General features: G+C 34.0%; 3 protein-coding genes across 3 annotated transcripts; 1 reads left to right on the top strand and 2 right to left on the bottom strand.

Moving 5' to 3' along the window:
- Positions 1–3357: 3357 nt before the first annotated feature.
- Positions 3358–4722, top strand: LOC133313130 (UPF0481 protein At3g47200-like). Its single transcript, XM_061514458.1, has 2 exons — positions 3358–3398; positions 3648–4722. The coding sequence occupies exon 2, from the start codon at positions 3652–3654 to the stop codon at positions 4720–4722; it is 1071 nt and encodes a 356-aa protein (XP_061370442.1). The 5' UTR covers positions 3358–3398; positions 3648–3651.
- A 2240-nt stretch (positions 4723–6962) lies between these two features.
- LOC133313093 (DNA polymerase I A, chloroplastic/mitochondrial-like) lies at positions 6963–16253 on the bottom strand. Its single transcript, XM_061514414.1, has 12 exons — positions 16114–16253; positions 14775–15645; positions 14437–14628; positions 12573–13252; positions 11850–12288; positions 10699–10794; positions 9803–9895; positions 9527–9721; positions 8804–8896; positions 8489–8701; positions 8097–8186; positions 6963–7547 (listed from the first exon to the last, which is right to left on the bottom strand). The coding sequence occupies exons 1-12, from the start codon at positions 16212–16214 to the stop codon at positions 7386–7388; spliced, it is 3225 nt and encodes a 1074-aa protein (XP_061370398.1). The 5' UTR covers positions 16215–16253; the 3' UTR covers positions 6963–7385.
- A 2379-nt stretch (positions 16254–18632) lies between these two features.
- Positions 18633–20966, bottom strand: LOC133313096 (probable serine/threonine-protein kinase PBL23). Its single transcript, XM_061514417.1, has 5 exons — positions 20843–20966; positions 20067–20248; positions 19773–19962; positions 18957–19348; positions 18633–18884 (listed from the first exon to the last, which is right to left on the bottom strand). Exons 1-5 carry the CDS (start codon positions 20964–20966, stop codon positions 18633–18635), a joined length of 1140 nt encoding a protein of 379 aa, XP_061370401.1.
- Between the last annotated feature and the right edge of the window lie 451 nt (positions 20967–21417).

Raw genomic sequence — 21417 nt, 5'->3', positions numbered from 1 at the left:
CTGTTCCAAGTCATAGAAATAGAAAAAAATTATTTCTTTTCAAAAATAGTGCTAGGGAATAGATTGGTTGTCATGCACACCCCATCTCACCCATGGTATTTTTTTCACCACACTCTGGCAAAGTGAAAACACATTTCTCAACCAAAATACCCTATTCCTCTTCTTCGCCGAACCCAACCCTCTATCACCAGACCACTATCACCCTCGCCAGTGACTTGAGCCACCAAATCCCTAGTAGTCACCATTGCAAAACGAGAACCCATTTGACCCCACAACCACCGTCTTATCCTTTGTTTTCACCAAGACACTCAAAACTGATACCTATTTCCCTCACCTCCATCCCCATTATTGACCGGTCCATTTCACCTTCACAATTTTCCCTTCTCAGCCAACACCCCAAGCCACCACGCATCCTTTTTAAAACTATTGTCTCCACCATTCGCATTACCACGTTCATTTCATTTCTGTTGTGTCCCACAACTTTCTGGGAATGAGGAAACGAAGGAGAAAGAAAAAAAAGACCCCGTGAGAGACAGGAAAATATTCAAAATCCAGGGTAATTTTATAATTTCGGTCCAGATTTCCAGCAATATTTTATAATCAACCAAATATAGCATATTAACCCAACATTCTTAGGAAAATTTTGGTCTATTAAATAATTTTTTGATAATATTCTCAAAAATATTAATTTCCTACCATATTCCAGAGAATCATAATTCTTAGGTAAAATTTTTTTTTCCTCTACCAAATGTTCTTTGCAGTTAAAGCTAGAATATTAGCATCAATTCTACTTGCATGCGGAAGGAACTTTTTGCTACTATTTTTTCGTGCTTACAAGTCGATGTTTTTTTTTCACTCAGGAACACACTTAATTAGTGTTTTATTTAAGAGTAAAAAGAAGAAAAGTGGGGTTTTATGACTATGTAGAACAAAATGTATAACTACTCACCATTTAATTTATTTATTTTTTACAAACGTTTTTTCCAACCAATATAATGTGTATTGTGGCAGTCGCGCATTACCTTTACCCTACGTGTAACGCCCTGACTTACGGAAATATTTACACTGAAATAAAAAAAAATACATAACTACACTGAACTATACATACATTTATTACAAACTGTGATTCACAATTACAAAATACTAACACTATTCAACATCATTACATAACCAAACAAAATACGTTGTCCACTGTATATACATCATAACATCTTTATCTGTATTGTTATTCTTGATCTAAAAATCTGAAACAAAATCCCCAACAGAAATGAGATGCGAATCTCAATAAGAATCTAGGGAAACAACTTCCTATTTTAACCAAATAAACTCAATCAAATACAAATGATATTCGTAAGTTCTGACATACACACCTTTATTATCAATTAATCATGTGAAATACTCAAATAATAAACAAATACATAAATTGTATGGCGTTACGCCGCATATAGATAATAAGCTAATTTTTAAACCGCGTATATATATATATATATATATATATATATATATATATATATATATATATATATATATATATATATATATATATATATATATATATAATATATATATATACTGAGATAACTCTGTGTGACCTTGTGCCTCTCATATATAGGTAAAAGGAATCATATTGATACGCGCATTGCAATAATATGAATAATGATGGCATTTTGTTTTTATTAATCATATTGGGAAAAAATGTGTATCATTTTAAATGATATAAAATTATATTATTTTAAGAGAAAGAGATAAATCATGAAGAAGAGAGAGTATGATTTTTTTTTCTCTTTCTCCCCATAATTTCTTTTTTTTTCTCTCTCTCTTAAAAGAACCGTTCTTTAAAATAATACACATTTTTTCATCATATTAATACTGCACAACGCGTTATTATTGTAAAGCACAACCTGTTACTGCTAATGGACCCTATTCTGCTCGAGTTGTTCAATCAACATAGTTCTATAGAAGAAAAATCTTGGACCTTTCATACGAGAGTCTACATCGCTTTGTTGCTGCTATGTTACTTTCAATTCTTCTTCATGTAATTGGTTCTGGCATTTATTTACTTATAATTAATAATATTATTTTTACTCTCATCTCAGTTGGTAGATGGCGGATCAGACCTGTAATCCTAAGCAGAGGTGTGAAAAAAATTAAATCAACCAAATCCAACCTTCAACCTATTTAAACCACATTAAAATAATTAATTTTTATAATCAATTTAAGAATGAAATCATTTTTTAAAATCAGTTAAAGAATCGGTTCGTGCCAAAAATAAATCAACCAAACAATATCCACTCATAAGAGTAAAAAAAAATAGAACTGGAATAATTAAATTAATTTTTAAAATCGATTTAGTTTTTCCAAACCGAACACCCCCTAATAGAAAGTTAGTTAGTTGAATCATAAGAATTATGTATAAGATTTCTTATTTTTTTTACGCCGATGCAAGAATAACCTTGCCACTATTATAAAATACTACATATTAATAAAAATAAAGTTATTGCACAGGGTTTAAAAAACACTAACTTTATTCTACCAAATTTTTTTGTTTAACTTTTCCCAGAAATAATTATTGATGTTGCTAACGAAGTTTTACGAAAATTTAAGTTAAGCATGTAACCATTAAACATAACTATATGATTAATTTGCTAAAAGAAATAATTGAATTTTATTTGTGTTTTATTCCATGTATGAGGAAATGGACAATTATTTCCACAATTCTCTCATGGATACATATGTATGATAATTGAATATGACACTTGAATGAGAGTTAGACCAGTAATTACGGGGTACACATGACACAACACAATTGCGAATGTTTCGATTCCGAGTGATATATTGTCATATTAATCTATAATTAAGAAGTCTTCGTAACATTGCAAAAGGGATATTGAGTTTATGAATCATCTTAACAAATGTTGATTATTATGAATACAAGAGGGATAAATTCTTCAAATTTATTTTCTAAATAAAAGGAATTAAGTTTGGATCTCTTGTTAATTAGTTCGTCCCCCGCCGACAATTTTGAAGCCAACGAAACTATTTCCTGAGGGCTAACAGAGAGAAAGGCCATAGGGAGTTAGGGACAAGGAAAAAAAAGACACGGAAAAGGTAAAGGGCCTTTTGCACCGAAATTACTAGGTAGAAATGAGGGAAAGAGTAAAGAAAGCAAAACCATGTGGTTCCGTACGTGCATTGCATGGCAATAATGATGTGATGGCATTTTCTTTTTCTATTTAACTTCTTGCGCATTTGTGCCTGAGCTGTTCAATAAACACACTTCTACTTTAGCAAATATTTGATAAATCTTTGGTTCTTCTCTGCAGTGTCTATCTCGCATTAGGTGCAGCTATGGAAAGTATTCCTGTAATACATACTCAGAATATCATTCATTAAATACGGTAAAGAGTAACACTTTTATATATTAATTTTATTTTTATGATTATTTTCATTTTTATTTTCTTTTTCGCAGAGAAGAATATACTGATGTTGTACCGAAAATGAGCTCACTGCTATGCTCCTTCTTTTAACTTCTTTCCATCCTAATCTATGCAATTGGTTCATGTTCATGCCTTTTATTTATTGTTTTTCATTTACTTATGTATAATTGACACTAATATTTCCTTTCAACTCTTGTTTTTAATTGGTAGATCGATGGCGAATCAGAACCGTAATCATGTTGCAATACGCATTGAAAACATACTGGACAATGCAGTGTCTCCCCTTACAACTAAATGTTGCATCTATAGGATTCCCCATGGAATACGCAATTTAAATAGTGATGCATACACTCCGAAGGTTGTTTCAATAGGCCCTTTTCACCATGGTAATCCCACACTGAGAAACATGGAAAGCCACAAACTGAAATACTGCAAAGAATTCAGAGAACGAGTTCAGACAAACTTTGACGATTTGGTCACTCTTGTGCGAGACTTAGAACCAGAGTTTCGTCTTTATTACTCTGAGGACATTCAACTTAGCAGGGAGGAACTTGTCAAACTGATATTGGTGGATTCCTGTTTCATATTTGAGCTTTTCTTAACTTTTGAGTCAACAGATGATGATGGTATCCCATTCAAACGTTGGTTGAAAAGTAGTATAGCATATGATTTGTTTTTACTTGAGAATCAACTTCCTTTTAATGTTCTTGATAAGCTCTACAATCTAGCTTCTCCTTCGCCTGATTTCCCTTCATTTTTGGTTCTCACTTTTCATCGTTTTACTGAACCTGACTCACCTTATAGAGATTCTCCTCCTAGCATAAAACACTTCACAGATATGTCAAGAATCTTTTACTTACCACCATCTCCTTATATACTACCTCCAAGGGAGGATGAACTACTAACACACCTTCACAGTGCAACTGAGTTAAAAGAAGCAGGAATAAAGTTTAGGAAGAGAGAAAGCGATTTAATAGACTTGAGTTTTTCACAAAGTTGTCTTGAAATCCCAAATTTGACTGTGGAGGATGATACTGAAATTCAGTTTCGGAATATGATTGCTTTGGAGCAATTCCACTACCCCAATGAATCCTACATCACTGATTATGTTGTATTCCTCGATTACCTCATCAACACAAGCAATGATGTGGATATTCTGGTTAAAAAGGGAATAATCACTTGCATGTTAGGTGATAAGAATGCGGTAGCTGAATTGTTCAATGGTCTCATTCCAATTGCTGTTATAAAAGTTATTAGTATTTTTGTCATTAAAAGATATTTTTGACTGGTAATTATTCCAAAAAAAACTATTAATTCTGCAATAAAACCGCTCATGCCCGGCAATGCAAGAGAAGCCATTGATAAAATACTGAAAACGGTGAATATTTTTGGCATTGGGATAGCCATTCCGCCCATTTCTTCAAGATAAAGAAGACGTAGTCTATCATAACTGGTTCCCGCCAAGAAAAAAAGTGCAGCACCAATAAATCCATGAGAGATTATTTGTAAAATGGCCCCGTTAAGTCCCGCATCGCTTATCGAACTAATTCCTATAATGAGGAACCCCATATGAGATACTGAGGAATAAGCTATTCTTTTTTTTAAATTTCGTTGACCAAGAGATGTTGAAGCTGCATAAATTATTTGAATTGAACCTAATATCATTAACCAGGGGCAAAATATATAATGAGCATGGGATAATAATTCCATATTAATTCGAACCAATCCATACGCCCCCATTTTTAATAAAATTCCGGCTAAAAGCATACAGGTGCTGTAATGTGCCTCTCCATGGGTGTCTGGTAACCATGTATGTAAGGGTATAATCGGCGATTTGACAGCAAAAGCAATAAGAAAGCCCCAATAGAATATTATTTCGAGGGCCACGGGATATGATTGATTAGTTAATGTTTCAAAATTAAATGTTGGCTCATTAGAACCATATAAACCGATACCCAGAATTCCTATTAATAAAAAAACAGAACTTCCCGCAGTGTACAAAATAAACTTTGTAGCCGAATACAAGCGTTTCCTCCCCCCCCACATGAATAAAAGTAGATAAATGGGAATTAATTCGAATTCCCACATGATGAAAAAAAGTAAAATGTCTCGAGAAGAAAAGAGTCCTATTTGACCGCTATACATTGCTAACATCAGGAAATGGAATAATCGGGATTCTCGAGTAACCGGCTGAGCCGCTAAAGTAGCTAAAGTGGTGATAAATCCCGCCAGTAAAATAGGTCCTATAGAGAGTCCATCTATTCCAAGTCTCCAATAAAAATCTAAAAAATGGATCCATTTATAATTCTCTCTCAGTTGGATTAATGGATCATCCAATTGGAAATTATAACAAAATGTATAGGTTGTTAGAAGAAGATCTATTAAGCATATACAAATAGTATACCACCTAATTACCTTATTTCCTCTATGAGGAAATAAGAAAATTAAGGAACCCGCGGCTATTGGAAAAACCACAACTATTGTTAACCAAGGAAAAAAAAGAAAAAAATTCGTGATAAAAATAAGATATCGTTGCCTATTTAATTTCCCACATGGTTATTGTGGTTCACTACTATTAGTAGACACAAATAATTTATTAGTGGAAGTCTTTGCTGGACTTAGTCCCTTGTGTGGTTCATTTTTTACTAAGAGATGATTTGGGTGTGCCTATTTATTTACACGGATAGGGGAATATATTTTGCTTTTCCTTGGCCTTTGATGGTTATCTTACTTTTTCCCATCATAGGTACTTTTGTTGAATGATTTTATTTTCATTCAATCTCTAGTTGCAGATCTTTCCCTTGCCTTCTTGGTTGCAGGAGAGTTGGCAGCTAAAATGTATGTGAAAGTTCTCCAGTTGTTTTCTTCTGTTGCATAAGATAAAAACAATATTTTTACACTCACAAGAGAAAAAAAGAGGAGAGAGAATAGGAAAAAGAGAAAATTTAAAACGTGTCCTACATAAAATTTGTGTGTGTAAGAAAATTATTTTATCTTATGCATTATAAGAAAAACAATCCCCTATTTAATTTTAAATGATATTTGATGGTGGGTTTTGGTTCATTCCATTATTATAACAAACCTGTTTAATATTTTAATTTTTCTTTTCCAATTTACTGCTTTTGATGAATAGCCATCTGTTAAGCACCAAATTATGTTTCCCACCGTTTCAGTAATAATAATTAGATGTATTACAACTATGTTGGAATACAGATAACCTCTAGTACATATACCAAATGTTGAACTATTTAACGGTTAAGTAGGTCTTTGGTCCATTCCTTCATCCGATTGATCTCTCTTTCATATGATTGAAAGGTAGAAACACATGCACTATGCTAACACGAGATAACAATTCTGCGAGTGTTTCCTATTGAAAAATTGTAACGTAAATAGTTACTGGTTGCTGATCATTTGTACATGCAAAGTGCAATTCAAGCCTCCATTTATCACCACATTAAGTTGTACAGGAAGTTTAAGTCTGCAACCAGGCTCACATGGTGAATGAGATCAACAGAAATGCGGAAATTTTCATTTAATAATTTATATACAATACAGATACAGTTTGCATCAAGCAAAAAGACCATACTGGTAAATGACACAAGGCGTGAGAAATAGGTATACATTCAAAATAAGATTGAAAAAAAAATAATAAATAAAAGAAAAACCTGCCAACAAAAGCAGTAAAATGCCGAGGCCAGTGGTTTTGGCCTTTTCCTTCCTTCAAAGCTAAACGTGCTATGCTTTGGTTTTACCAAAACATCACACTGGAACTACTCATAGGACGTCAAAAACCTCTATATAGTAATATTTAAGGAATTAATTTTGCCTTGAAATAGAAGCACCAAGTGTAGCAGCCTCTTCATTGCAATCACCAAGGCTATCTGAATGAGAAACATCTCCCAAATAAAGACATGGCTTTTCATTCTGTACATTTGTATAGCGAAGTGCCTATTTCGCAGAGTACCAGTTTTGAGCACACTTGGCATCAACAGATAGGTCAACTTTAAGAATATTCTTTCCATGAAAGGGTTTGGACATGCATTCAACAACTATAGACTTCGCAACCTCAGCTGATTCAGTTGGTCCTTCCAATATGACTTCATCATGAACCTGCTTTGTCATGTCAAAAAATCTTAGCAAGGAAGTTTGTAAATAGATATCCAAAAACATTCAGAGTGGAAATAACTTCGATATCAGAATATTGTGATAAAAATTACTGATTGATGCCAATTGCGACTGTTTTGTAATTAATAACATATAATTAAGATTTACGAAAGCACCTCACTTAGAAAAATATGAACAACTTGTATGATGGAATCATTCACTAATGGAACAAACTACATTATATATAATGCAACTATAATTACAATGAGCCATGAAAATGATTACAACGTATACCAATCATGTTTCCATGAAACAAATACTCACTTCATTGATCAATAGAAATTGTTTGAGACAACATATAAATAAATTATTCATTACATAGTAAGTTTATATACTACCTCCATACTCCCTCCCTAAGCCCACGCCAAAGAATGGATAGAATAGAATCAAAACTCAAGTATAATAATGGCACGTGAATCCGTAATTCGAATACACACGCACCAATAAAAGTGAACAAGAAAATTGAAAAAGGAAAATATTAGGGCATAAAATTACCTGTAGAAGTAACTTCCATCCAAGATCCTTCAACCGTTTATTATTCAAAATTTGCAACATGGCACACATGGCAACATCGGCTGCACTACCCTGTTGCATTCTACAAATCAGAAACCGATAAAAGAAAGGTCTGAAGGTGGAGGTAGATCACAAACTAATGGCAAGTGTCAAGTGGATTTTTTAAACATGATCTCATTATTCATTGTTGTTCTTAAAAGGGAAGTTCCAAAAATGCAATTGATTATTCTGTAGACCCCACTCTAGTAAGAACTAGTCAGCTTTCCTTATGGTAGGATAAACAATTCAGTACAGTTTAGATTTACTATAACGTTACCATCATCAAATTTGAGAATATAGTGGTAGCCTAAAAGTCTATTCAAAAGAATTAGGACCTGCACTGGAGTATTAATAGCAGCTCGCTCAATGTGACCTTTCTGATAGGTGTTAGCTTGGGCCATCAAAGGGAACCGCCGGGCTCGGCCTAGCAACGTGTAAACACAATGTAACTCATGAGCTTCTTTTTTCCGCAGCTCTTGCCATTGCAAAACTTCCTTTCTATCATTGTACCAAAGGTCAACTGTTTTCTTAGCTTCTTTCACAGAAACCTGAGAGAAAAATATGTGACTTGTCAGTACAGTCAAATGATAAATTATGGGCATTTGTCACCTATATAAATCCCTCATAATAAGCAATAGAATTCATGGTACCTTCCAATCCTTGGAAAGCCCCACTGGAGTCTTCCCATATGCAATTGAGAAGTTAAGCATTTTAGCTTTTCTTCTTTCAGAACCAAAGGCATCCTGAAATGGGAAAAAAAAAAAAAAAAAAAAAAACACAAAATAGAAACAAGGCGCATGTTCAACTGGCCAAATTATGAAACAGATGGTTATAATGCTAAACTGCTAAAGCAAGCTTTCTATATCTTATGGGAATGGCATAATAAAACAAGCTTACCTATGCCTAGTGTATTCTGATTTACTTTTATTTATGTATATAAACATTATTAAACACATCCACAAACTCAATGAATTTTCATATATATTTGGAAGCCCATCAATCTCTCAACTGGTGCTATGTGCGGCATTTTCCCTCTTTAACAGATTATTCTAATGTGCATTAGCAGTCCTTTCTTTCTACTGGAAAATTCATAAGTTCTGGTCCTTTGTTCGTCTTCTTGGTTTTCCGTTCATCAGACCATAAAGACAAAAATGAATACTAAAAAAACCAAGCCTAGTAAAATATCTTATTGTATTTGCAATTGATAGAACTGTGCTCAATCTGAATAAAGGGCGGTCGTCCTACATGCATTGCCAGCAATCTGGTGCTCACTGTATCCAATGCTATCAGTTAAAAGACATACCAAACTAAAAGATAAAGCATTACTCACTTATCTCAATGCAATTGGTTACTACCATCAGCAGACAGTTTACCTTCAGTAAAGGAACTGGGGGTTTGTCTTCACCAGGCTGAGGATGCCACTCGAGAAGCACTTGCTTTTTCTCAACTGCTTCACGAATATATGGGTACATATTCATTGCAGTCCTTGAATGGAAATCTCCACCAGCTTTAAAAGCTTCCAACATGCTCTTACAGTTGGCAAGATGTGCCAGAATCCTAAGTTCCAGCTGAAATAAAAAACATAACACAGTCAACAGAATGAAATTTCTTGAAAATAGTTCAACTAGACGGCAATATAAACTATTAACCTGTCCATAATCAGCAACTATTAGAGAATTTCCAGGTGCAGCAATGAATGCTTGACGGATTTTGTAGCGGTCTTTTTCCAAAGCAGGTTGATTCTGATTCATGAATTGTATGTTAGATTAAGTCTCTTTCTGAAAGCCAAGGATTAAGCTAGTACATGTAATATCAATATGTGAATGTCAGAATACAAACTGAAAATCACTGAGATGCACAATGCAGTCCAACTTTAAGACCCAAATAATTGTAATAAATTAAAAGAAAAGGTATCAAGACCAAGTAGGAATCTAACAATTATTTAATTAAAAGATTACATAAATGTGTATAGCAAGACTGATTAGTACAAAAACAAACAAACAACTTTGATAAGAAAGTGAGATTTTTTAACTATGAATCTATTAACAAAAAAGAAAGGAGATAAAGCTTGAGCTATTAGATGGCAGCATACAAATGGTTTTATATCTTTGACATGCTCCCTCATGCATGAGCACTTCAGGTGTGAAGCATGGATGATCAATAGACCTACTTCACCTTCTGTCGATTTTTTTTGGGTACAAACTAATGCCTTCTTCCAATATTAATTATGAAGAACAGGGGCAGAAAGAATGGAGTGGAGGCCCACGAATGAATTTCTATATCTAGTAGGAAGAAATCCTACTAAAAGGAGAAACTACATTTTAGATCAAAAGACAAAATGATAAAGCAACCTACTAAGAATTTAGTATCAAGAAAATTGAATGACACCAATTAGCAAATATACATGCGCACAGATGAAGGTCAATCATGGTCAAATGTATGGTACTTGAAAAATTTCTAAGTAAACAACGATTACCATTAAAAGGAAATATCTTAATCAAAATCTTCAAAGAGGACTTTAATATATCTTGTAAATTAGAATAACCTGCAGATTTGGCCTTCTTGCTGACAAGCGTCCTGTCTCTGTGTTGATATTTAAGGAACAATGAACACGGTGATCCTTTCCTGATATATTATGTCCCTGACATGGAGAAACTGTGAAGCTAGCATAAAGCAGATATAAAGAACTTAAGTGTTAAAATACAGACATATACTCAATTATAGTTTTAATATGCAAGTGGTGGCAAAGGAATCACACAAAACTCCAAGTCAGATAACGAATGAGTAATTTCTCTAGCCAAGCAACGGAAGAACTTCATACTGACTATCTGCTATGAGTATTTTAAAAGTTTGAGGGAGGTGCTATGGCAGCTTTATGATTTTGGCACCCAGGTGAGTTGCGAAGCATTTCATTGGGATGATTTTATAATATTTGTTTAAAAATATGTTAATATAACTAGCTGCGAATGAAATGCTTTAAAATTCACCCTGGGTACCAAAACCAGGAAATAAAGATGGGTACCCAAGTAATTCCCTAAATTTGATGATTTAGCAATAAAAACAACAGATCTGAGAATAACACTCATGGTCTCAGGTTCACAAATATCCTTGAGACATGCTGTTGCAAGGCATCATACAATCACATATCAAACGTTTATTTAAAGTTTATTTTCACCATTGTCAGAAACAGTAGAATATAGAAAAACAAAGATACAAATTGGAGAAAAGATAATAAAATTTAATAGAACCCTGTACAGAAAGATATAGACAGAAACTTGAAGTTTAGTCTCAGAATGGTTTTGTAATTATTCTATATCTTGAAAATATTTTCAATATTGTGGAACACCTAATACTTCTAGATGATGCTTAAATACATCAACATTACAAATTCAAGAATGAGTAAGATCTTTAGTAAAAAAATAACTAGAAAGTATCATTAGTTCCTTATGAAATAGATATATTATATGGAAGTTTGTTGCACTAGTTTCAAAATAAAAGCTGACACCAGAGATGCTTTAGAGCAAGCTCAACAAATTTCAAATTGCAAACACCTTCAAGTATTATAGATGCATCTGGCTACTGCTTAAATACTTGATTGACTCTATTTATTTTCATTACAAGGGCTTGGACCGATTCAAGTTCTATTAACGCCAATCACATTGAAAAATATCGATAGATCTTACAATAAAGAACTACCTGAAGGGGAAGGATGAAGTTAGAAATCAAAGAGTCAATTGAGCAGACTTCACATAAAGCAGCAATTGCATGGCAAGCTTCTCTCCCTTCTTCCTCTGTTGGAAAAGCTGCAAAGGCTGTTCCATATGCAGATTTATCAATTTTTACGGGTGCAATTTGACTTTCAGAAGTATTTCCATCTTCATCAAGATCCAAGTTACAAGCCTCATCAATAAGGTCAAATTCAGCAGAAATATTTCCAGCCAGGGCCTTTAAAGCATCACCACTAACTGACGGCCAACCACTTGCTGTGTATATATCAGTCTCCAGGTTACAACCTACGCTCTTCAACTTTATATCACGAAATTTCATGGGAGCCTTCTTTCCTTCTTCAATCACTTTATCAACATTGGGAATTTTGAATATTCGCTCAGTTGGAAGAGCCAGATCAGAGTCTTTTCTGTAACAAAAAATGTGGCAGGTGAAAATGAAAGCTGTACTTCCATCTAAAACATTCAACTACTTTGTCGTAGACAGCAGAGTTTATAAAAAATATGTAACTTTTTTCCTTCATGAGCTTATTCAACGCATACACAAGAATATCAAAGTACTAACTTTCATGAAAACATTAATCTTATGATTGTCATACAGTTTACACGATAAATATTTCAGGCTTCGACTAACAAATCAACAATCTACTAAGATTGAAACAAATGGCCCACATAAGATTTAAGAAATGTGCACCTGTTCACAGTGCCACCAAAAAGCAGCTGGCGCAACTGTAAATCACTTCCCACATTCATATACTTGGCATCGGGACAATACCTACATGCCCATTTTCGGAATCTATTAGAAGCTACCTCTTGCTCTGCTTTAGCAATCTTTTCTATGCCTTCTAGATATGCCCGATCAACTAGCATCCCCTCAGATTCCATTATGACTAGAAGCTCGCCAAATGGTCGCCAGTATTTATTGTAGAAATCATACATGGTTTTCCCAGAAACTGGAATACCATCAATTTTCCAAGGCATGTCTAAAAGATGGCTCTTTAAGCTCTCATAAAGCTTCAAAGTGCTTCTAGCATCTAAGGCAGAATAACATATCCAAGGTAGACGCTCATCTTTTTGTAGCTCTTCAACAGGAGCAATGGTAATCATTTTACCCTCAGATCCATCCTTCTTCACCTTTTTCTGACCAAATATAGTTTTCATTGACAGCTTACCAATCAAATCCTTTTCATGGTTCAGCTGAGTCCTAGACATGACCCTTCTGTCACCTGTAAGTCCTTCAAGAGAATAACCCCCATCCAATTGTCTTGATGAATCCCATAATCGTGCCATGTGCATTGTATCAGCATGAAAACCAGAAACTTTGAATCCATAGTTCTCTATAACATGACAATCAAAGCTATAGTTATGCCAGACCTACAGAATGCATCAGTGACTTGGTTATTTCAAATATTATTTGTATTCCCAAGTAATATGCATAGAAAAACCCAGGAATTTAAAGACAATATGATTTTATGAAAGATAGACTTAAGTTTTCCATTCCCGATGGAATAACATCACCGACAAATACTTCACTAATAAAGAGCCCTGCTTCTGTATGGAAAAAAAAAGAACAAATTTTCACTCATTAGTAAGTTGGTTGCAGGAGGGAAAGGGATGAGTATTTGCAAGGCTTATCCCAGAACAACACTAGATGAGTATTATTTAAGTGCCATAGAGTCTTAGGGACTGCCATTCCCCTCTCCTTCAAGATGTCATAATTTATCCACATGGTCTGCAGAGAGGACCCATCACTCATCATACCAGGGTTGGAGGTGGCCTGGATGGAATTGGATTTAATATATCATTTAGTGCAAGGGTAGTACTGCTCACAAAGATTTCCTTCACCCCTACCCTCGTAAGTCAGGGTTTCACGGAGAGTGATTTTATGTGTTTAAGTGGGGGAATGAGTGAGAGCGGAATTGGGCACGGCACAAAAATATATCAAGTCAACAATGCAAAACACATGATAATTATCCAAATATTATAGCCCAATGAGTCCAGCAAAACTAAAAGATAAAAGAAAAGCAGAAGCATCAAATTGTCTGGTGCTGGTAAGTACTGAATGAGTGACATTTTAATGGCTTAAGATGTTAATAAGGACAAGTAATTTTATAGCTATCTCTATGCACAAGAGTCAGCTAAGGATAATAAGTGATATTGTTAAAAGGTTGGTTTTTTGCCAGTTTATGTTGACAGAAAATAAGATAAGAATGTCTAACAACTACAAAAAATAAAATTTAACCAATTGTGCGAGTTTGCTACAATCATAAGATGCAAATTTCTCTGTTCTATACATAAAAGTCATGCACCAAAAGTTTACAACACAAACTAAACTACTAATCATATGTGGCTCTTTTAATATAATATGACAAATTATACATTTAGATTACCAAAGGATAATTCCACACCAGCAAGTAGCTGATTGTCATATATCATAACTAGTATGCTATTATACATACAGCAACAAGCATGGAATTAAGACTTAAAAGGTGCTGTAATTGAGGCAGGTGATAAAAATTAAGAACACAGAAGGGAGGGAAGAAGAAAGAAAAGTTCACCTTCTTGATGGAAGAGTCACTAAAAAATTCAGCAAATTTTTCTAAAATTTCTTTGCCTCCACCATCAAGAACATCTACCCAGATACAGGACTTTCCACCTCCAAAATCAGCTTCTGGACCAGAATAAATGCTGAAGCATATTATCTCCCCATGATCTACTGGTGTTTCTTGTTTGACATCTATCTTGGCTACCTTTGAAAACAAAAATATGAGCAGATAATATAAGTTCACAATTTATACACGCATGTGTCCAAGAGAGAGGAGATAATCTAGCTATATACACTCTTGTGATCAGGGAACAACCATAATACAAGTGAATACAGTCAAAAGAATTGTACCTCAGTATCACATGCATAAATAAGATGCCTGTACTTTACTGTGAGCATCTTAGCAACTTCCTCAGCAAGAGGAATATTATCAACAACCAGAATATCTTCATAGATACTACAGAGCCGGTCCCGAAGTTTTGATTGGTCAGTACATCGTGCCTGTCTATCCAATATTGCATTAGTTGAATCCTTTACAGTTGCATCCAAACTGTGATCACCATTAACTCTAGTAATTTTCTCTTTACTGATCTCCAGTGAAGATTCATTAACTCGGGGGACCACCCTTTTAGAATCCGTTAACACCTTTAAATTGTTTGATACAGAATATTTAACAGAAGATGGGACAAGTTCATCATGATCCTGCAGTACAAGATTGCCACCCATGTTCTTAGAAACAGCCTGTTTCTGACCAATGGAAGCAAATCTATTAGATGCATAAGAACTACCATTTTTCCTCACAAATTTATTTGAGCCATTCATTTCCTTTTTACTTTCAGTTAATTTATCTTTTGCTATAGCCCATCCTCTATAATCACCACCAGACAAATTTCTTTCAGCAGCAATCCTGGAAAATCCAGGATTGCAAGGAGCCACAGCCACCTTCCCAACTTGTGTTCCACAAGAATGCAAAGAACTCAGCTCTTCTTCATCTGTCATTTCCTCCAGCATGCCAGTTGATGCATTTGAAAATTTCACCAATGAAATGCGAACCGGAATTCTGTATGGAAAATTACATTTATATCTCATGTCATTGAATTTATTTAACCCCACAGATGTCCTCTTTAGGCAGCATGAATCAGCTCTAAATTGTACAGAATCACTAAGCACAATGCAATTTAGGAGACCATTGCTGGCAATCTGGCTTGACTGGTTTTTTCTTCTGCAGTTCACATCATGCAACAGAAAATAAAGGTTCCAATCAATGAAATGTAATAACACATTATTTAGCCATGCACCAACAAATATAAAACTCCTTCTGTAGGTGTGTGGGGGGTAAAATAATACATGTTTATACTTTTGACATGTCCTGAATAACAATAAAATATTTTACATTTATTGCCACATTTGAAAAGAGTTAAAAACATGATAGCTAAGCATCCCTAATAAACTGTTTTACATTTTTTTTTCATGAAGAGAATATCTCAGTAACTACAAACAAATTTCAAATAGTCATACTAACCACTAGGACCCAATAAAGTTACTAACGTTAATTTATTACGAAATAAAAAAGACGCGAAATTTGGAGTTATAAAAGAATTAGAAGACATGGGCAAGCTAAATAGAAGAGCAAAGGCATGAAAAGATGTGAACTTTGAAAGAAAGAAAAGAGAAAGGAAAAGAAGTAAACCGGTGAAAGGAGAATGAAGAAGGTGTGACAGGGAAGGGGCTGGAACAAGAGCGTGAGAGGGAATCTGGTCTTAGAGAAGTGGTCTTGCTGAAGACCTCCATGGCTGCAATGACCTTCTCTCAATTCTCTGCTTCTCTTCTCTTCTCAGAGACAGAATGGAGCCAAAGAGGCTAAACCCTGCAAAGTTAAAAATAAAAAAGAAATAATATTTTGAAAATCTTGGCCCTTTATATAAAATCATAATCATAAAATATTTTTATATCTACCAAAAATACAAAAATAAATAAATATAATATATAGTTGCCATGTATTGTAATTAGGGGTGTAAATAGGTTGGGCTGAGCTGGGCTTTGGCCATCCTGGCCCAAGCCTACGTCAAAAAAAATTCAGCCTATCTGGCTTATTAAAAGCTTTATTTGTAGGCCAAGCCCGACCCATTTTCAAAAATAGGAAAGTCTGACATGGCCTATAGGCCTTGTAGGCCTCCCACTATATATACTAAGCAAAAAAAAATAATTGTATAGAGCAGAGAAAGTTCCATTCATGCATGCACTAGTACTTCTCATAAGAAAAAAATGACAAACAAAAAAGAGTCAACATAATACCTCAGCTCTAGAATATATATTATAGAGGAATAGAGTCAAAGAAATGAGAAAAATAAGAAAAATACAATTACTTGATGCTGAAATAAAGTCTACAAGAGAATGTCATTCATCTAAAAATCTTTAAACCACCATCAAGACAAGGGAAAGAAGAGTATTATTGAAAGATCTTCATCAGTAACATCATAATCCAGCAAGGTACCCATTGCTCCATGGTATTAAGCTGCAACAACATATAAAATTTGGATACATTAGACAAGTTTTCCTTTCATAAAATAAAATAGCACAAAAAGTAAGAGATATTAGTATTTGGTACTTTGTGTCTTTGCCACATAAAATAAATATTATTTTATTATTTTATTTTAATAAATTAAATATGCCAGCCTACAAGGCTGTAGGCCGGGCTTGACAAAATTGGCCTATGCCTTATTTATTAAAAAAACTTTTTTATAAGCCTAAGCTTACTCTACTTTTCTGAAAGGTCGGGCCTGAGCTGGACTCAATGTAGGCCGGGCCTGAGCTGGACTCAATGTAGGCCGGGCCGTAAGCTGGGCTGGGCCAGCCTGACCCATTTACACCCCTAATTGTAATAAACCTTTTTTTTTTTTGGAGTTACCCAACCCTAATTACCTCTTTGAGACGAGTTGGCTCCCTCCGGTATCTTCACGAGCTTCGACTCTTTGAGCCGGCTATGGGACTAATCCGGAGTGCGAGGGAGCAGTGATGACTAAAGGTTCAGCCCCCTCCCCAAGAATGCATTCAACAGAAATCGAACACATGTCCAACCCCACTAACTCAGCACCAAATTACCAACTGAGATGCACCCATTGGGTAATAAACCTTATTCACATGCGGGTTTAAAGTTGATTTTGTCGTGAGAGAAAGGGCTGCGACGTCAATGAAGAGGAAACTATAAATAAGAAATTAAAAAAAAAATCAAGAAAATATAAAAAAGTGTTAAAAAGAAATTATGATTTTATAGTTTATTTTATGGAAAAAATATTTGTTCTTTTAAATGATTAACTTTGTATAATTTTAAATTATAATCGTTGATTTCTGTCAATCAATAATTAGAATTTATTGGGTCAAACTTATTAATTAATTAGTAATTGACAATTATGATTTATTAGGTCAAATTAATTAATAATTAGCAATAAAATCCAATAAATTCTAATTATTAACGGACGGAAATCAATAGTTAGAAACTAAAATGACACAAATTATATCACAAATATTTTTTTCTTACTTTATATTTAATTTAGTTTAACATATTTATTTAATTATTTTGTCAGTTTTTTTTCATTGTTAATCTTAAACAAATTTAAATAATAATATTAGAGATAATTTATTTTGTCATATAAAAAGTGTTATTGAAAATTAGTTTTTTCAACACTTACTTTTTCATTCCTAAAAATTGTATTTTCTTAATTTAATACTTTTTTAATTATTATGTTTATTTGAATTTACTTTATTTTAATCATAAAACAAATAGTTTTTTAAGTTTATTGTATAATTAATTTATGATAAAACCAATAAGCGGATACACATTGCCAGAGCTTGAATCCAAGTTCAAATTTCTCTATGGAAATCCTCTCTTGGGTTAGAAAAATTCGCAGTGAAGAGCCATTGGTAAATATGCTGCTTCTTAATCTTCCTATGTAGAGATTGATCAGAGAATCTAAATGAGCAGGCAAATATGAATCTGGTAGCAATCTTGTTATTCTATCAGCAATGTCTAATGCTAATAATCAATAAATATTGAACATTGAAAAATATGGTACTGGTTTTGATTTTCATAATGATGCCAATGTCATCATGATGAAATTTTATAAAATGATTCACAAACTTCATTTGCAGTTGCTTTTTCATTTACTATCTTTTTTATATATAATCCTCTACTCTTTCAGATTGGTTTTCTCAACTGCATTCTCTGCTCTGAAAATAAGTCTCCTGTGTATTTTTTTGTTTAGCCACTTGTACATGCTGCTTTGCTAAAACATCAAGAGCTGTAACTACATCACTAATCAAAGGCCTGGTATCAGCTTCCTCTTGAAGACACATTGCTGCAACTGCTAGTGCTTGGTCTAGACCCTTTTTTGGGTAGTTTCCTTCTAGTAATGGATCAGCCATAAATGTGAAATTCCTTTTGTCTTTGAATAGTGGTTGTGCCTGAAAACAAGATATTCTATGCTAAGAGAAATGCTATGAATTTAAGCACATAAAAAATGATTCATGACATACCCAAGTGACTAAGTTTTGTTCTTCTGATGGTCTTGAATAATCAAGTACTCTTCTTCCTGTGATTATCTCTAGAAACACTACTCCAAAGCTGTATACATCTGATTTTGTAGACAATTGACCTGTTGAGGCATACTCAGGGGCACAGTAGCCATAAGTTCCCATCACCCTGGTTGATACATGTGTTTTATCACCAGTTGGACCAAGCTTTGCAAGTCCAAAATCAGAGAGTTTTGGACTGAAGTTTTCATCTAATAGTATGTTTGATGCTTTGAAGTCACGATATATAACTGGTGGATTTGCTACATCATGCAAATATTCAAGTCCTTTTGCTGCACCTTCTGCTATTTTCATCCTAGTACGCCAGTCCAAGGGCTTTCTGTCCGGAGGTCGTTCTGACAATCATTTTTCTTTTCTTTTTGGTCAGATAAAATTTAACTTGCTTATTACCAAATAACACTGAGGTAATGCTTTAAAAGGGGAAATTTTATGGTGCCAATTTTGCTTTTATGCCATGAAGGATGTATCAAATTCATCAGGTTGGGCACAGTATTCTATATAAATTTCATATGTAATTGGTCTGTAGCACAAATGGAAAGGTAAAACATTATCTACATAAAATCTTCAAGCTGCAAGAAGTTTGCTTTTATTGTAATTAATCACCATGATGATCCTATGTGCTCATTCAGTCATATGCTACTATACTTGGTTTTAGTCATAGCATTTATTCAAATTTGATACTTGAAGTGGATGTTACTATGATTTGTGGCCATGATGAATTGCGTTAGAATACATTGTGTAAGAAATGCATTTACTTACCGAGAAGGTGATCTTCTAAAGAACCATTCACCATGTACTCGTATACCAAAATCCTTTGATCACCATCAGCACAATACCCTACTAAATTGACAAGGTTAGGGTGGTGCAAGAGACTCAAAATCAAAACCTCTGCAATAAATTCCCTGTTTCCTTGGAATCCTTCCCTGTTAAGTTGCTTCACAGCAACAACCTGCATGTAACACAGCATTTAGAAGGTTACTTATTACAATCTTACCTGAATGGATTTTTTCCTTAGCATAATATTCAAACAGACCTGAGTTGAAGTAATAATACCTGATTTTTGCTTTTAATGCGTCCTTTGTATACCCTCCCAAATCCTCCTTCACCAATCATATTGTGAGGGTTAAAGTTCTGAGTTACAACACATAGTTCATGATAAGAAAAAATCTGAGAGGTATTTTTTCCTTTTCCAATTTTTCCCATTTCTTCTTCAATGTACTCCCGCTTGCTGCTATCTACAACATAAAATTTGTTCAAAAGTTTTAAGCATCAGTATTTATCATTGGCAAAAGTTAGTGTTTCAGATGGTTCAAATCCACTACATAGGATCACTTTATCAAAGATGCAGTTCCTCAGGCAGGATTCCAAAGATGAATGTAAACTTGGTGACACAATGATCAACGATTTCATTTGTACTTTTTGCTTCTAAACATGCCATCAAGAAGTTCAAAACAACAAAGTATTGAACTAACAATGATACAAAAGAGAAGCACAAGACTTAAACTTCATCATTTTACATCCTTGTGGCTTCATAATAATTATAAGACTAATAATGTGTTGATTGATGAAGCCTATTGGAATTGTACTAACATTTCATAGATTTCCATTTTAGGATTTCATGTTGAGATAAATATGATTACACTTGAGGTAAATGATTTGTAACGGAAACAACATTAGGCTCTAGAATGAGACATTAAATTGCAGAAGTTTGGCCTGGGAATCAATACAATGATGAGAAACCAGCAATTCAAAACCCCACATGATGAAAACAAGAAGGAAAATATAATTTGTACAATGAGGAAGATATGCATTGAAGCTAAGAAAATTACCAGTTTTAAAACAGACATTATCAAATGAAGTTTGATCAGTTTTTGCATCATGGTATTCCTTAATGCTCTTCTTCAATGACTCTTTGTTGATCTTTTGTGACGTACAACATGAAAAGAAGCTCATTTTCCACTCCTAAATATTTTGATCTGACCAAACCACACATATATCATTGCAAAGTTCCTGCATCAGCTTTTCAAATCTATCTCTTAGCATGCAGATTCTATGATCCAACCCTGGTAATCTTAGACACTCCAGAAGGGGTTTAAAATCAATTTGAGATGTTTTAAATTCAAACCTTGGCCCTGCAAAATCCAAATTGATCCTCTGAGTTATGGCTTCACATAACCTTTCCCACATGGCATGGTTTTTCTTCAAAGGCCATAGTTAGTAAAGGAAATGATGACTTTGTCAAATATGCTAATCCAAATTATCTAAAGTTTCTCAATATAGGATTTCATAAAGTGTTTTTTCATAGGTTCCACTTCATTATGCCAACCACTCCTTTATGACAATCTCATGAACAATAAATAATGGTAGCTGTTTTATATGGATGTCATATGTTTCCGTTGTATCC

The sequence above is a fragment of the Gastrolobium bilobum genome, unplaced genomic scaffold (assembly GCF_033153095.1).
Source record: "Gastrolobium bilobum isolate Gb01-03AN ecotype WA unplaced genomic scaffold, APGP_CSIRO_Gbil_v1 utg4070, whole genome shotgun sequence".
Taxonomy (NCBI): Eukaryota; Viridiplantae; Streptophyta; class Magnoliopsida; order Fabales; family Fabaceae; genus Gastrolobium; species Gastrolobium bilobum.
This window is presented reverse-complemented; position numbering and strand designations above follow the sequence as displayed.

Excerpts from the sequence above, each read along its gene's own strand:
- LOC133313093 (XM_061514414.1), bottom strand. The coding sequence starts at position 16,214 with ATGGAGGTCTTCAGCAAGACCACTTCTCTAAGACCAGATTCCCTCTCA. Across the intron at positions 10,795-11,849 it reads ACTTCATCCTTCCCCTTCAG|GGACATAATATATCAGGAAA; the intron begins GTAGTTCTTTAT and ends TCTCCATGTCAG. Across the intron at positions 9,722-9,802 it reads TAGTTGCTGATTATGGACAG|CTGGAACTTAGGATTCTGGC; the intron begins GTTAATAGTTTA and ends TTTTTATTTCAG.
- LOC133313096 (XM_061514417.1), bottom strand. The coding sequence starts at position 20,966 with ATGAGCTTCTTTTCATGTTGTACGTCACAAAAGATCAACAAAGAGTCA. Across the intron at positions 20,249-20,842 it reads TAATGTCTGTTTTAAAACTG|ATAGCAGCAAGCGGGAGTAC; the intron begins GTAATTTTCTTA and ends TTTATGTTGTAG. Across the intron at positions 19,963-20,066 it reads GCATTAAAAGCAAAAATCAG|GTTGTTGCTGTGAAGCAACT; the intron begins GTATTATTACTT and ends TGTTACATGCAG.
- LOC133313130 (XM_061514458.1), top strand. The coding sequence starts at position 3,652 with ATGGCGAATCAGAACCGTAATCATGTTGCAATACGCATTGAAAACATA.